Source organism: Manis javanica, chromosome 15 (assembly GCF_040802235.1).
Source record: "Manis javanica isolate MJ-LG chromosome 15, MJ_LKY, whole genome shotgun sequence".
NCBI classification, from domain to species: domain Eukaryota; kingdom Metazoa; phylum Chordata; class Mammalia; order Pholidota; family Manidae; genus Manis; species Manis javanica.
The window spans coordinates 83,388,844-83,406,669 of record NC_133170.1 but is presented as its reverse complement, the minus strand read 5'-3'; the positions used below and the strand labels follow the sequence as shown (position 1 = coordinate 83,406,669).

At 41.4% G+C, this 17,826-nt stretch overlaps 1 protein-coding gene and 1 long non-coding RNA gene across 3 annotated transcripts in view; one reads left to right on the top strand and one right to left on the bottom strand.

The window, feature by feature from the left end:
- Positions 1–17,457, bottom strand: part of DRG1 (developmentally regulated GTP binding protein 1) — a 46,174-nt gene extending 28,717 nt beyond the window's left edge. For both annotated transcript variants that reach the window (XM_073222243.1, XM_073222242.1), the window contains exons 1-5: positions 17,274–17,457; positions 16,388–16,511; positions 15,465–15,640; positions 2,769–2,838; positions 572–741 (exon numbers count right to left, since the gene is read on the bottom strand). In XM_073222243.1, the coding sequence (XP_073078344.1) occupies positions 572–741; positions 2,769–2,838; positions 15,465–15,640; positions 16,388–16,511; positions 17,274–17,315 (582 nt within the window). In that variant the 5' untranslated portion in view covers positions 17,316–17,457. The remainder of the gene's footprint in view (positions 1–571; positions 742–2,768; positions 2,839–15,464; positions 15,641–16,387; positions 16,512–17,273) is intronic.
- Positions 99–4,489, top strand: LOC118967467 (uncharacterized). The gene is made up of 3 exons (XR_005054519.2): positions 99–384; positions 2,591–2,647; positions 3,813–4,489. It is a non-coding gene; the product is annotated as an uncharacterized lncRNA (long non-coding RNA).
- Positions 17,458–17,826: the final 369 nt, after the last annotated feature.

The window sequence follows — 17,826 nt, the reverse complement described above, 5'->3', positions numbered from 1 at the left end:
CTCTTGGTTCACTCCTTCCTATCACCTCCGTGAAGACTTCTCCAATCACCCCTCCCATCAATACTCTCCATCTCCTTTGCCTAGTTTACTTTTGTCCTTAGAGTCATCATCTTATACCCTACATTCACTCATTAATTTTGTTTGCTACTTTCCTCCATTAGAATATAAGGGGAGGGATTTTGCCTGTTTGGTTCCCTCTTCCATCCCCGCTCCCCACCCCCAAGACTGAAACAATGTTTGGCCCATGGGAGGAGCTCTGTAAATACGGGCAGAATGAATGAAGACACACCATAATGACAGCCATCTACTACAAACACAAGATTGCTCTATACTCCCATACCAACCCAAATAGATAACCCAAAAGAGGAAATGGAAGTTGCAAAGGTAAGTCTGAGACTTTTCTCTTACTCTGATTCTTGTCCTACTGTCAGTCATTCCAGGGTCACTGAATTACGTCCAATTAGTGCTGGGAAAATACAGGTACTTCCCAAATGTCAATGTCCCTGTACCTCATTCTGCTCCCCATCCCAGTCCCTTCAGTAGCATGCCCGTTATCACCTTCTACACTTACAGTGGCTGTGAGATTAATGCCTCCCTTATCCTTCTTCTTAAAGCCAATGTTGGGGGGTTTGCTGTTCAAGCGAATGCCAAAGCCTTCCAGCTCATTTTCAATTATCTTCTTATGTCCCAAGGGTTTCAGGACATCCAGAACAATCAGGATCAAGTTACACGTTCGGGCCACTGAGGAATTGAAAAAATTTATACCCAAGCAAAGCTCATTAAAGACTTAACTAATCCAAATACTCAAAAGTGGGAGCAGGTTGTTGAGTTCCTACACTAAGAGACAGAAGATTTTTTATAAATACATAGACACACAAGGTTCTTAAGGTTATAAAAAGATTTCTGTCGAAAGTCAATTTTTAATGTATGCCCTGTGTTCTACTAGCGTACCTAGAAAACAGATCAACTTCTATTCACACTAGTAGAAAAATAAGTCAGAATGAAGATACAAACCAGGCAATAATCTAAATTTTTTCATGAATTTAGGAAGATTTAAAACAACAGGAATTCTAAAAGATTAAGATTGTCTAGTTATCATATTTTTAGTCAACTTTATCAAGGTATTAATTCAGAAAAAAAGTAATTGTGTCCATGTTAAGCATATGGTTTCATGAAAAGTGTATAAACTCATGTAATTACCACAGCAATCATGATACAGAACATTTATCACCTCCAAAAATTCCTTTGGACTCCTATGTAATCAAGCTTCCTCTCCATTCCCAACAACTAATCTGCTTTTTGTCACCATTGGTTAGTCAGCAATTTTCAGATTTTATCCATATGGAATCATACAAAGTATAGTTCTTTGTGCCTGGGTTTTTTAATTTGGGCATGATGTTTCTGACATTCACCCAAGAAGGACTTCTATAATTCAAAAACAGCTAAATTAATAACACAAGGTAGAGTAAAAATACACCAAGCATTAAAAAAAACAGAAAATTTACCTACCATCCACCCTTTTTACATGAAATTACTAAAGAGTGTACTTCAGGAAAATGTGAAAAAAAACCCAAAAATGTCAAGACGTTGACTCTAGGAAACAAGGGATCCCACACAAGAGCACAGAAGAAAATCTCAGGATGCCAGCCATGCAAAAAGCCTAGGGCTACACTCCAATACAGACTCCACTAGCCACCTGGGGCTAAATTTAATTAAAACTAAACAAAATCTAAAATTCAGCTCCTCAGTTGCACTAGGCACATTTCAAGAACTCAATAGCCATACATGCCTACCAGATTGGACAGCACAGATTTAGAATATTTCCATTACTGGACATGTTGGTCTAGAAAGCAACCAATCCGAATGAAAGCATGAAAACAAAGGATATAGGTAGATAGTGTCAGCGTTGGGGGAGAGAATGAAATCATTAAAGTTGTATTTGGAACTATATTTTAATATCTAGAAAAATTTTGATAGACATTTGATCTGTTAGAACATTTGAAAAGTATTAAACTTATTAGAAAAGTAAGCAAAACAAAAATGAACGAATAAGTGACTCCATGCAAAATAAATTTCAAAAACAGATTTCGAGAAAAGAAACCAAGTCATAGTACACTATGAATCTCAGCACTGAACAAAAGTTACAGTCATTACATAATTAAACCTGACTGATAACATGTTAACTGAAAATTGTGATATAACTTCTTTGAAAGAAAGGGAAAAGAGTATGGAACTTAAGAGAGCTAATTCTCTACCGAAACATGAAACCAATAGATGGTATCTAATATTTTCATGAAATAGCAATATAAGCACATATTTTAAAATATGAAAATAAGTAGCAGAAAGAACAGGTGAAGAACTGACAGTACCTGGCAATGAAGAATGACAGTAGAGATGAGGAGAGGTGGGGTGGCAGATTGTTGTAATTTATGATTAGCCTTTTATGACATTTTACTTTAAATAAAAAGAAAAGAAGGAAGGGTATGGGTGAGAGTCAAGAAACCTGAGTTCTAGTTCTGAATCTGCCATGAACAGTGTGACACTGGACCAAAGCTCTTCACTTCTCCTGTCCTTTATTGTTTCTCCTCAGATGAGGATCTGAACTGTTACTCTCGGAGGTCCCTTCAAGTTCTGACATTCTGCCCTGGTGAGAAGTCAAGTAAAACTATGCCTTTCGCTGTGTATCCTCAACAAGCACAACAGCCTATCTAAACAAACAGTCTCTGGTAATGGGATGATATCCCAGGGTGGTGGCCCTGACCACTCACCTGCAATGACTTGACGGCCTCTGCCTTTCCCGTCCTTGGCACCTTCAATGATACCTGGGAGATCCAGAAGCTATGAGATTAAGGACAGGAGAAAAGAGACAAAAGGAAAAACCAGTTACAAATCTGAACAGATTAAATATAATCATTTATTTCTCAAGTATCCAAAGTTTAGGAGGTCCAACCAATCTTCCTTATAAGTGAATGTGTGAATATTACTTTTACTAGGCATCTACTAAATGTCAGCTACAAACATTTTTACATATTTTATCTAGTTAAAAATTGCTAACAACCCTGTGAGATAAGGATATTAGCTGAGGCTCCTAGAGGTTAAGTGATTTGCTCAAAGTCACATTCCTAATAAACCAAGTAAAATTATATACCCATATTTTTGGGGCCAGATACATAATTCTACATTAAAATCTTTCAATATTTCCCCCCCTTTTCTGAAGGCTGAGCCTCCACACATATCCCTTATAGCAGATAATAGCTCGGTCTTGACACACTCACATGCGATACATACTGAGACCTTTGCAAATCCCCCAATTCACAAAAATTTCTGCAGCCATTCTTAACGAGGCAAGAACATAAGACTCACCTGTAAAACAAAAATGCAGATATCTAGGCCGCATCCCTGTAGATTCTGATTTGGAAGGGCCAACGTAGGGTTTTAGATATTGACCTATCCTTCAAAACCCTCCATGGGTGACTCTGATGTGTGTCCCCAGTTGAAAAATGACTGCTCAATTATCCAGGAAATACATAAAGTAAAACTTCACAGAAGTCACAATGTATGTACATAATGATGAGAACAGCAAAACCAGCTCCATAGCACAGCACTCAAATTCACATCAGCAACCACTATTAATTATAAGCCCTTAAAGTGTCTGTCAACAACAGTTAAGACTGCATATATAAAATCTGAAAATACCAAGGGTCTACTGAATGGCCAATACTGAATTATCCACATGAATGGACAGGGAACAGTTGCAGCTTTTCAAAATATCATTTAAAACTAACCTTTGCTCTCTCCCTCAACCCCCACAGCCCCAGGCCTGATGTCTGCCAGGGGCAGAAAAGAAAACAGCAAATTACAAAAACATCCCTGGTTTCAAGCAAGAGCATGTGCTTCAGATACCCTTGATTTTGACATCAATGAAGTATATAACCAGACAAGTGCACGTGGCTTTGGAGGGTCTCCCGTCGCCCAGGATGCATCTTCAGAAACGCTGTCTCCTCTTCCCTCTCTTTAGTTCAGAGCAGCTGATTGTGAAGACAGACTCTTCCCTGGGTCTATTTTCCCCTCTGCAATTATACTCCACTGAAATATAAATTTTCCATACTGCTATCTGCTACTAATAAAAACTGTCTACCCTGCACAATAAAAAAAAAGCCTTTGCTATAAGCATATCTGACATTATAGAAATATTTCACATTAAATAAACCCCAATGAAAAAGAACTACTTGAGGAGATACTTAGTTCAACTTTTTCAGTCAAGAACCCACTAACAGCTCCATCCTTTTTCCTCACTACATAATAACATTATCTCCTCTAAGACAGACACATCGGTCAAACTGAGCTACCCTTCTCTTTTGAAAAAGATAATTTATGTTGAATACATCTGCCTTGACTTGGAAACTGTAGTTACACTGATTTAAAAGGCTAACTGGGGAGTAATTATTAAATTAATGGTCTTAATTTCTAAACACCATTCTCCAGTAAGAGGACCTAGAGCTCCTTCAAAAGTGGTTGATTCCAGGGCAGGGGCAGAGAAAATATAGATTAGCCTACAATGTCATGTGGGTGGCAAAAATAAGGAAGTATTCATAAAAAGATGGGGGCTTATGGAAAGTACACAAGAGCCAACCTATGTTGAAGGAGTTCTAGTAATCAAAGCTGGAACAATCAGAGTAATGAAATACTAGATTGTAATACATAAAATAAAATAAAATAGATACCCATGAGCCCAAACTGATACAAATTATTGAATAATAAATAGGAGAGAAGGAACAGCTGCTCCACATAGCAGAATCCAATTAATAAATACAGTAGGGCTAAGAGAAAATAAGAGAATTGCAATTAGGCAAGAAGCGCAGTAATAACTACTGCAGATAAGATCCACAGATGGGCACTAAAATGAGTAGACAAGATTGAAAAACAGGATTTGCATCTTCTCAAAAGTATCTTCCCTAAGATTTTCATTAACTACAAAAAGAAAGATAACAGCTTTACAACAGACAAACCCTACAGATACCACCTGAATCAAGAGATGGAAACCAACATCATCAATAAGACATACCGACATCATGAATCCCATAAGCTTCAGTGAGAAGGACACGCTATCATTTCTGTGGTATTCTTGCCAAAAATACTTAACGCCTCAGTCTAATCATGAGAAAACATCAGATAAACAAAAACTGAGGGACATTCTACAAAATAACTGATCAATACTCTTAAAGAGTGTCAAGGTCATGAAGGACAGGACTGAGACCTACTACAGATGGCAGAAGAAGAAAACTAAATGCAACATGGGATGATCCCAGACAGAATCTTGGAAAAGAAAAAAGGACACAGGTGGGAAAATTGGTAAAAATTCCAATAAGGTCTGTAATTTAGGTCTGTAATTATTACTGTAGCCATGTTAATCTATCTTTGATGATTATTCTAGTTATGTAAGATGTTCACATTACAGGCAGCAAGGATGATACAATCTCAAAATAATTATGCTGAACGAAAGCAGTCACCCCCCCCAAAAAATTACTATCCACAGACTTACATAAAACTCTTTTAATTTATAAACTAATCTATTATGACAAAATGTAGGGGATTGCTTGCAACTGATGGGAACAAGGTGGTACAGGAGGGATGGGACATGACGAAACTTTTGGGGATAATAGACTCATGATCTTAACTGTGGTGATGCTTTCACTAGTGTATAGATATGTCAAAACTTATCAAATTGTACACTTTATGTGTTTATTCTAAGTGAACTGTGCCTTAATAAAGATGTTTGAAAAACCAAACAGAAAGTTCATTAGTTGTTCCTAGAAATTAAATGTAGAGACTATTTCTTCAGTCCTCCCAAAGATTCTGTGATCTACTTTTAAAATTTAGTAAATCCTGACAATGAGGCGGGAGCCAAGATGGCGGTGTGAGTAGAGCAGTGGAAATCTCCTCCCAAAAACACATAGAGCTATGAAAATATAACAAAGAAAAATCTTCCTAAAATAGAGACCACAGGACACAGGACAACATCCAGACCACATCCACACCTGCAAGAACCCAGCGCCTTGTGAAGGGGGTAAGATACAAGCCCCAGCCCGGCGGGACCCGAGCGCCCCTCCCCCCGGCTCCTGGCGGGTGGAGAGAAACCGGAGCAGTTTTTTTTTTTTGGCGAGCGCTTTTTGGAAGCCTTAGAGGGACGGGCCCCCGTTGCTGGGGAGGCAGGGTGGCGGGACCGGTGAGGAGGTGCCTGGGAACGGCGCCGGAGGACAAAGAATATCCCGCGTTTCTCCCTGCGAGACCTGGGGGCGGGTGCCTGAGACCGGTGCCTGAGGACGGAGGAGGTCGCTCGTTTTTCCCCTTTTTTTTTTTTTCTCTTTTTGGCAAGCGCTTTTTGGAAGCCTTGAAGGGACGGGGACCCCAGTGCTAGGGAGGCACGGTGGCGGGACTGGTGAGCGGGTGGCTGGGACCGGCGCCTGAGGACAAAGAATATCCCCCGTTTTTCCCTGCGGGACCGGTGGGCGGGTGCCTGAGACCGGCACTTGAGGACAGAGGAAATCGCGCGTTTTTCCCCTTTTTTTTTTCTCTTTTCTGCGAGTGCTTTTTGGAAGCCTAAAAGGGACAGGGACCCCGGTGCTAGGGAGGCAGGGCGGCGGGACTGGTGAGCGGGTGCCTGGGACCGGCACCTGAGGACAAAGAATATCCCGCATTTTTCCCTGTGGGACCGGTGGGTGGGTGCCTGAGACCAGCACCTGAGGACGGAAGAAATCGCGCGTTTTTCCCTTTTTTTTCTCTCTTTTTGCCAAGTGCTTTTTGGAAGCCTTGAAGGGACAGGGACCCCGGTGCTAGGGAGGCAGGGCAGCGGGACTGGTGAGCGGGTGCGTGGGACCAGTGCCTGAGGACCAAGAATATTGAGCGTTCCTTCCCTGCGGGACCGGTGGGTGGGTGCTTTTTGGAAGCCTTGAAAGGACAGGGACCCTGGTGCTAGGGAGACAGGGCAGCAGGACCAGTGCGCGGGTGCCTGGGACCGGCACCTGAGGAAAAAAAAAAAATCGCGTGTTTTTTCTTTTTTTTTTCCTTTCTGTTCCCTCTCTCATTGTTGCTGTTGTTGTTTTGGTTTGGAGAGTGCTTTTTGGAAATCTTAAAGGGGCAGGACAGGTCACTTAGACCAGAAGCAGGGAATCTGGGGATCTCTGGGCACTCTAACCCCCTGGGCAGCAGGGAGCACAGAGGCCCCTTACGGAGATAAATAGTCTCCTGGCTGCTCCCCCTCTAACGGGGCTCCACCATTTTGGAGGAACAGCCCCAGCCAGGCCAAGCCCACAGCAACAGTGGAGATAAACCCCAAAGCAACTGGGCAGGAAGCAGAAGCCCTGTCTGCGCACAGCTGCCCAGCACAAGCCACTAGAGGTCGCTATTCTCCCAGGAAAAGGCTACAAACCAACAAGAAGGGAAGCTCTTCCAGCGGTCACTTGTACCAGCTCTGCAGACTATCTCTATCACCATGAAAAGGCAAAACTACAGGCAGACAAAGATCACAGAGACAACACCTGAGAAGGAGACAGACCTAACTAGTCCTCCTGAAAAAGAATTCAAAATAAAAATCATGAACATGCTGACAGAGATGCAGAAAAAAATGCAAGAGCAATGGGATGAGATGCAGAGAAAAATGCAAGAGCAGTGGGATGAGATGCAGAGAAAAATGCAAGAGCAGTGGGATGAAGTCCGGAAGGAGATCACAGATGTCAGGAAAGAGATCACAGAAGTGAAACAATCCCTGGAAGGATTTATAAGCAGAATGGATAAGATGCAAGAGGCCATTGAAGGAATAGAAGCCAGAGAACAGGAACGTATAGAAGCTGACATAGAGAGAGATAAAAGGATCTCCAGGAATGAAACAACACTAAGAGAAATATGTGACCAATACAAAAGGAAAAACATTCGTATTATAGGGATACCAGAAGAGGAAGAAAGAGGAAAAGGGATAGAAAGTGTCTTTGAAGAAATAATTGCTGAAAACTTCCCCAAACTGGGGGAGGAAATAATCGAACAGACCATGGAATTATACAGAACCCCCAACAGAAAGGATCCAAGGAGGACAACACCAAGACACATAATAATTAAAATGGCAAGGATCAAGGACAAGGAAAGAGTTTTAAAGGCAGCTAGAGAGAAAAAGGTCACCTATAAAGGAAAACCAATCAGGCTAACATCAGACTTCTCAACAGAAACCCTACAGGCCAGAAGAGAATGGCATGATATACTTAATGCAATGAAACAGAAGGGCCTTGAACCAAGGATACTGTATCCAGCACGACTATCATTTAAATATGATGGTGGGATCAAACAATTCCCAGACAAGCAAAAGCTGAGGGAATTTGCTTCCCACAAACCACCTCTACAGGGCATCCTACAGGGACTGCTCTAGATGGGAGCACCCCTAAAAAGAGCACAGAACAAAACACACAACATATGAAGAAGGGAGGAGGAGGAATAAGAAGAGAGAGAAGAAAAGACTCTCCAGACAGTGTATATAACAGCTCAATAAGCGAGCTAAGTTAGGCAGTAAGATACTAAAGAAGCTAACCTTGAACCTTTGGTAACCACGAATCTAAAGCCTGCAATGGCAATAAGTACATATCTTTCAATAGTCACCCTAAATGTAAATGGACTTAATGCACCAATCAAAAGACATAGAGTAATAGAATGGATAAAAAAGCAAGACCCATCTATATGCTGCTTACAAGAAACTCACCTTAAACCCAAAGATAAGCATAGACTAAAAGTCAAGGGATGGAAAAACATATTTCAGGCAAACAACAGTGAGAAGAAAGCAGGGGTTGCAGTACTAATATCAGACAAAATAGACTTCAAAACAAAGAAAGTAACAAGAGATAAAGAAGGCCACTACATAATGATAAAGGGCTTAGTCCAACAAGAGGATATAACCATTCTAAATATATATGCACCCAATACAGGAGCACCAGCATATGTGAAGCAAATACTAACAGAACTAAAGAGGGAAATAGACTGCAATGCATTCATTGTAGGAGACTTCAACACACCACTCACCCCAAAGGATAGATCCACCGGGCAGAAAATAAGTAAAGACACACAGGCACTGAACAACACACTAGAACAGATGGACCTAATAGACATCTATAGAACTTTACATCCAAAAGCAACAGGATATACATTCTTCTCAAGTGCACATGGAACATTCTCCAGAATAGACCACATACTAGCTCACAAAAAGAGCCTCAGTAAATTCCACAATATTGAAATTCTACCAACCAATTTTTCAGACCACAAAGGTATGAAAGTAGAAATAAATTCTACAAAGAAAACAAAAAGGCTCACAAACACATGGAGGCTTAACAACATGCTACTAAATAATCAATGGATCAATGAACAAATCAAAATAGAGATCAAGGAATATATAGAAACAAATGACAACAACAACACTAAGCCCCAACTTCTGTGGGATGCAGCGAAAGCAGTCTTAAGAGGAAAGTATATAGCAATCCAGGCACACTTGAAGAAGGAAGAACAATCCCAAATGAATAGTCTAACATCACAATTATTAAAACTGGAAAAAGAAGAACAAATGAGGCCTAAAGTCAGCAGAAGGAGGGACATAATAAAGATCAGAGAAGAAATAAACAAAATTGAGAAGAATAAAACAATAGCAAAAATCAACGAAACCAAGAGCTGGTTCTTTGAGAAAATAAACAAAATAGATAAGCCTCTAGCCCAACTTATTAAGAGAAAAAGAGAGTCAACACAAATCAACATAATCAGAAATGAGAATGGAAAAATCACGACAGACTCCACAGAAATACAAAGAATTATTAAAGACTACTATGAAAACCTATATGCCAACAAGCTGGAAAACCTAGAAGAAATGGACAACTTCCTAGAAAAATACAACCTCCCAAGACTGACCAAGGAAGAAACACAAAAGTTAAACAAACCAATTACAAGCAAAGAAATTGAAACAGTAATCAAAAAACTACCCAAGAACAAAACCCCGGGGCCGGACGGATTTACCTCGGAATTTTATCAGACACACAGAGAAGACATAATACCCATTCTCCTTAAAGTGTTCCACAAAATAGAAGAAGAGGGAATACTCCCAAACTCATTCTATGAAGCCAACATCACCCTAATACCAAAACCAGGCAAAGACCCCACCAAAAAAGAAAATTACAGACCAATATCCCTGATGAACGTAGATGCAAAAATACTCAATAAAATATTAGCAAACAGAATTCAACAGTATATCAAAAGGATCATACACCATGACCAAGTGGGGTTCATCCCAGGGATGCAAGGATGGTACAACATTCGAAAATCCATCAACATCATCCACCACATCAACAAAAAGAAAGACAAAAACCACATGATCATCTCCATAGATGCTGAAAAAGCATTTGACAAAATTCAACATCCATTCATGATAAAAACTCTCAGCAAAATGGGAATAGAGGGCAAGTACCTCAACATAATAAAGGCCATATATGATAAACCCACAGCCAGCATTATACTGAACAGCGAGAAGCTGAAAGCATTTCCACTGAGATCGGGAACCAGACAGGGATGCCCACTCTCCCCACTGTTATTTAACATAGTACTGGAGGTCCTAGCCACGGCAATCAGACAAAACAAAGAAATACAAGGAATCCAGATTGGTAAAGAAGAAGTTAAACTGTCACTATTTGCAGATGATATGATACTGTACATAAAAAACCCTAAAGACTCCACTCCAAAACTACTAGAACTGATATCGGAATACAGCAAAGTTGCAGGATACAAAATCAACACACAGAAATCTGTAGCTTTCCTATACACTAACAACGAATCAATAGAAAGAGAAATCAGGAAAACAATTCCATTCACCATTGCATCAAAAAGAATAAAATACCTAGGAATAAACCTAACCAAGGAAGTGAAAGACTTATACTCTGAAAACTACAAGTCACTCTTAAGAGAAATTAAAGGGGACACTAATAAATGGAAACTCATCCCATGCTCATGGCTAGGAAGAATTAATATCGTCAAAATGGCCATCCTGCCGAAAGCAATATACAAATTTGATGCAATCCCTCTCAAATTACCAGCAACATTCTTCAATGAATTGGAACAAATAATTCAAAAATTCATATGGAAACACCAAAGACCCCGAATAGCCAAAGCAATCCTGAAAAAGAAGAATAAAGTAGGGGGGATCTCACTCCCCAACTTCAAGCTCTACTACAAAGCCATAGTAATCAAGACAATTTGGTACTGGCACAAGAACAGAGCCACAGACCAGTGGAACAGATTAGAGACCCCAGAAATTAACCCAAACATATATGGTCAATTAATATTTGATAAAGGAGCCATGGACATACAATGGCAAAATGACAGTCTCTTCAACAGATGGTGCTGGCAAAACTGGACAGCTACATGTAGGAGAATGAAACTGGACCATTGTCTAACCCCATATACAAAGGTAAACTCAAAATGGATCAAAGACCTGAATGTAAGTCACGAAACCATTAAACTCTTGGAAAAAAACATAGGCAAAAACCTCTTAGACATAAACATGAGTGATCTCTTCTTGAACATATCTCCCCGGGCAAGGAAAACAACAGCAAAAATGAGCAAGTGGGACTACATTAAGCTGAAAAGCTTCTGTACAGCGAAAGACACCATCAATAGAACAAAAAGGAACCCTACAGTATGGGAGAATATATTTGAAAATGACAGATCTGATAAAGGCTTGACGTCCAGAATATATAAAGAGCTCACACGCCTCAACAAACAAAAAACAAATAACCCAATTAAAAAATGGGCAGAGGAACTGAACAGACAGTTCTCCAAAAAAGAAATACAGATGGCCAAGAGACACATGAAAAGATGCTCCACATCGCTAATTATCAGAGAAATGCAAATTAAAACTACAATGAGGTATCACCTCACACCAGTAAGGATAGCTGCCATCCAAAAGACAAACAACAACAAATGTTGGCGAGGCTGTGGAGAAAGGGGAACCCTCCTACACTGCTGGTGGGAATGTAAATTAGTTCAACCATTGTGGAAAGCAGTATGGAGGTGCATCAAAATGCTCAAAACAGACCTACCATTTGACCCAGGAATTCCACTCCTAGGAATTTACCCTAAGAACGCAGCAATCAAGTTTGAGAAAGACAGATGCACTCCTATGTTTATCGCAGCACTATTTACAATAGCCAAGAATTGGAAGCAACCTAAATGTCCATCTGTAGATGAATGGATAAAGAAGATGTGGTACATATACACAATGGAATACTACTCAGCCATAAGAAGTGGAAAAATCCAACCATTTGCAGCAACATGGATGGAGCTGGAGAGTATTATGCTCAGTGAAATAAGCCAAGCGGAGAAAGAGAAATACCAAATGATTTCACTCATCTGAGGAGTATAGGAACAAAGGAAAAACTGAAGGAACAAAACAGCAGCAGAATTACAGAACCCAAAAATGGACTAACAGGTACCAAAGGGAAAGGAACTGGGGAGGATGGGTGGGCAGGGAGGGATAAGGGGGGGGAAGAAGAAGGGGGGTATTAAGATTAGCACGCATGGGGGGGGAGGGAGAAAGGGGAGGGTGGGCTGCACAACACAGAGAGGACAAGTAGTGACTCTACAACATTTTGCTAAGCTGATGGACAGTAACCGTAATGTGGTTGTTAGGGGGGACCTGATATAGGGGAGAACATAGTAAACATAGTATTCTTCAGGTAAGTGTAGATTAAACATTTAAAAAAAAAAAAAAGAAAGAAAGAAAGAAAAGGGGGATTACTCCTTAACAGGATAAAACTATTGGTAAATCAAAGATCAACGCATGCTTTAAATATCCTTAATGTTGATCACTTAAAGGGTGTCAGATGATCAGCTATGGAGGTACTCTTTTCTGATAATATTCCTTTCTCTTAATTAAAAAAAAAAAAAAAAAAGCAGTTACTGTGTGCTGACCTCCAATGAGTTCTGCACAGTGGTATAGAGGGCATGTCAAAGTGTGGGCAAAGGGTCTGTTTGTTTCTACGCAGAAGATCAAGGCCTAGCTTGGATACCCAGAAAATGAACTAAGATACGATATGAGGAGGAGCTTCCGGCATCAGCACTCTCTGGAGGACTCGTGCCGGGGGATGATCATCAAAAAGCCTCCACAGGGATCCGGACGATGCTGCGGTTGTGGCTGCATCCAGCCCACCATCTCCTGGACTTGCCATAAGAAGGAGGAGGGAGATGTCTAGGCTGGCATGTGCATACAGTGAGACAACGAATTTGACTGGATATGTACTGTTGGAACTCAACCAGGAGTTGGGAGGGGTGCAAGTTGTAGCACCCCAAAATCTCATGACTATAGACTATCTATGGTTAAAAGAACATATGGGATGTGAACAGATCCCAGAAATGGGCTGCTTTAATTTGTCTGATGGTTCAAGTACAGTTGGAAAATATCCATCATATCATAGATAAATTTTCACAAATGCCTAGGGTGCCTAAATGGTTTTCTTGGCTTCACTGGAGATGGCTGGTAATTATAGATTTGCTTTGTTTATGTCACCGTATTCCTATTATGTCAATATGTGTGTGCAAATTAGTTAGTAGTTTAAAACCTATACATACTTAAGGTACTATACAAGAAGATATGTCAAAGAAATAATCAATCCTCCCAAGTTTCCTTCATATGCTACATCTATAGCTTTTCTTCTTCCTTCCTAATTACAAACTTTAAATAGAATTCGTGCCTCATATCGAATTTACCGAGTATCATAATTCCTCCAGGTGGTAAAGATACCTCGAGACAAGTGCTGGGCATAGAAGCCACAGGGCATAAATCTGCAAAGAAGTAAAAAGCTAACCTTTGCAAACAATATGGCTTCTCTCTCACTTACCAACTTTACATTTCCCTGTATGGCCCCGGAAGATGACTGGTTAGCCAGAGACGGGTAAGATTCCTCAAGGGAGGAACAACCTAAGACAGGCACAGTCGCAGGGGGGCCATCAGGTGAGAATTTGGGGATCAACAGAGGTGAGGCTCAGAACCTCACCCCCCCTGCTTTGAGAGAAATCTTCTGCATCCGTGGATGTCTTGCTGCCCTTGTCTAGCCTGGATTAATACTTAGTCCATAGGCACACACCTGATCATCTGATCATCTACATTTGCCTTCTTACAGCACTAAACTATGTTTTCTACCTTTATCTTGCATCTACCTACCACTTCAGCATTTTATTAAAAATAAAAATAATAATAATAATAGGAGAAATGTGGGATCAACATATAAATCAAGTACAAAAATCAAATGAATATTCATATTTGACCTGATGGTTTATAGGTCATATTGCATGATCAAAACCGAAAGTTTCTGTGATGACTGCCCTTGTACTGTTCACCATGTAAGAATTTATTCACTCTGTAAGAATTCGTTCACCATGTAAGAACTTGTTCGTTATGCTTCAGAAGATTGGAGACTGACGAGAATTAGGCTTGAGATGGATTAATGATTGTACATTGAGCATTGACCCCCCTATACTGAATTTTATTGTTGTTAACAACCATTTGATCAATAAATATGAGAGATGCCCTCTCAAAAAAAAAAAAAAAAAAAAAAAAAAAAGGGGAAGAAAAAAAAAAAAAAAAAAAAAAAAAAATTTAGTAAATCCTTTTCTGCTAAAAAAAAGTTTTCCATCATCAAAAGGCTTTACTGAATACTGAACCTAACTCATATTATCAAGAACCTCCAGCCTAATTTCAAATATGGAATTCAGAACCTTGCCTTCTTAGCTGTACAGCTAACAAAAACACATTCCACTGTATTATATATATACATTCATTCATACCCAAAGAGACTTCATTTGGAAGCCCTAAATCTACCATTAAGTAAGAACTTCTCAGGACACCAACTTCATTTAGCCTCACAGACAAGAATTTTCTTCTAAAAAGGGACTGACCAGGTTTTTTCTTTAACATATTATTAAAAACTTTCAGATGGTTCATAGCTAAGTAAGAGAAAAAAATTCAACTTCCTTAGCAGGCATACAAGGCTCTTCAAAATTCAGCCCAACCTACTTTCCAGATTGTTTCTACGATTCCCTGTCCTACACCTAAGCTCACACATAGCAGGCTGCCTAAAATTTCCCTTTGCCCTCTCTGGCTGGTAAAATTCTATTTGCACCTCAGGACCCATCTCCACTGTCACTTTCTACTTGAAGCTTCTCTTTGTTTTACCAGACTCCCCACCCCCTGCCCACCCCATCCTCCTTCCTCTGAATTTTCACAGGTTCTATCCCACTGTATTATGTGTTTACTGCTCTACCTTCCTTACTAGACAGTGAGGGCCTGGTAGATCAAAGATCAGGCCAGGCATACAGAACGCTCCCAATAAGTGCTTTTTAAATGAATGAAAGAATGGATTTTTCCCCATTCTTGGCCTGGAGGTCTGACTCACCTGGATCTTGGCACCTTTATATCTGATGACACCAGGCACAGTGGTCAAAGTAGTGAACTCATATGCTGCCACCTCAGAATACACTCCCGCCAGGTTACTGAGCAGTGTTGACTTTCCCACAGATGGAAAACCCACAAACCCAATTCGAGCATCACCTGTCTTGGCCACATCAAAACCTAAAACATAAGTAAACATCAAAAAGAGGAAGAAGGTTATCCCTGGAAGTGCTGAACCTCATGTAATTCCTTTCACTTCTGGCTGCCTATCCCTCTAGGACCTATTTCTCCAACTTTTTACAGTTAACACTAGAGCAGAACTTAAAAACACAAAACTCCCCCTATAGCAAGTCACAATATTTAATAGTGCTTTATTCCTCTACCACTTATACTATTATATACATTTCTAGAACCCATAGTATTTAAGCCCCAAATGTTACTATTTATCTAAAAAATGTGTTTCTTTTTCTCTTACAAACCCTGGGAACTGTGTGATTGACTGGGTTTTCTTTAAACACATTCAAAGACAAATTCGTGGTCCTTCTCTAGAAGTGTACAGATCTTATGATATTACTTCTGGTCCTAACCTTAGCTCTTTTGGCTTCAACTACCTTAATTTCCCTTTGCATAAATTTCCTTATTTTTTATCTTGTTGACTGTGTATATTTACTTCTTTCTGTAACCAATATAAATCTATCTTGAATCAGTATACAATATACATAAGAAAAACCCTATTTCACTTTAGACAACATTTATTTGCTTTAGACATCTGCAGAATAAATAAAATTCAAGAATTTCAGTTTACTGAATACAAATCTACTTGGATAGAAAATTTTAAGTTACTTTTAAGCCACACACCTGTATTATTTTGATATAAGTAACAGCCCCCTCCCCATCAAAAAAAAAATGTTGAAGAAAAACACAAACCTTCTCCTGGTCCTCCACCACCACCACCTTTCGGGGTGATGAGTTCTCTGCGAAGCTTAGCAAGGCGAGCCTTAAGCAGCCCTAAGTGGTGTGCTGTGGCCTTGTTCTTTTGAGTCCGAGCCATCTATGAGGAATCATACCCATAAATCAGAAACCGTTGTTGCCGAGTAAAAATATCCAGAATGAATGCCCCCACAGCTCTGAATGATCTCTTTTCTAGGTCCTACTAATGTCAGTTGCCCATTTCAATCAGACTTTTGAAAAAGTAAAAATCCACTCTCTCCATCACGCAGGCCATTTCCCTCATTAAGGAGCAAACAGCCGAGGCCCACAGAGAAGAGACACGAGCAAGGTCATTTCAAGCAGCATTCACAGACTAGACTTAAAAAGCAGCCGCTGACTGCTTCTCTGCTGCTTGTACCTGGTATGCTCCGCCTAACACAGTCACTGCCTCACCGACTTTAAAGAGCTCGCAGCACTTCAGACAACTGAATCACACAACGATTCGGGCGAAACCAACCGCTACCACAGATCCTATTCCCGGGAGCAATACTGTAGGGGCGGTCGGGGCTGGGGAAGGAAGGGTGGCTTTCGAGAGATAAGGAAAGATGCTTGAGTACGTGAGCAGGTCAGGGCTGGAGCAGAGGAGCGGGATTCAGCGTTACTCACAAGAAAGGAAGACAAGACCGAGAGGAACGATGAACAAGAGCCCAACAGCGGAGGGGGCACATAACAAGGTGAAGGGGTGGCGAACGCGGGCCCGGGGCTGGCGGGAGAGGGGAACGCGGGCCCGGCCCTTACGCTGCTGAAGGGAGTTTAGGAAGGAGCTACACCGCCCAAGAAGGAATGCTCAGGCGGTGAGTGAAGCGACAGCTGCGCCCATTACCTCGGCTTCGATCTCCGCGATCTTGGCTAAGGTGCTGCTCATGGTGGCCAGTCGCGGAGGGTGCAGCGGCCGCCACGCGGACTTCCTCCCCTCGCACACCCGCCAGCTAACCGGCCACGGCCACCGGGCGCCACTGCGGTACGCAAACGCAGTTACTTCCTATTTATCGCGAGAGAGTTCCGCGCGAGATTAACCGCGAGACGTACAGCGTGTGGTAGTCTCCTCCCCCTCAGCCAACCCCGCCCCGTCCAGACATCCCGCGCGGTGTCATAGAGCCAGCGTGAGTGGGGGCCAGAGAGGCCGCCCCGGTGTGAACCACCCCGAGCGCGCGGACGGGCGCGCGCCTCCCGGCCCCGCCCCGCCTGGCCGGACCTGCGCCCGGCGTCCGGCTCTGCGCCCAGCGCTCCGCGCCCCGCTTCTGTGATGAGCGGCCCCTTGTTAGAGTAGCGCAGACCCGTCGCGGTCAGATACTAGGCGTGGATGAAAAGCGCACTCGGACCCTCCACCTCGCTTCCTCACCAGTACCTACGGGTCCTTGGGCCCCTTTTTCACA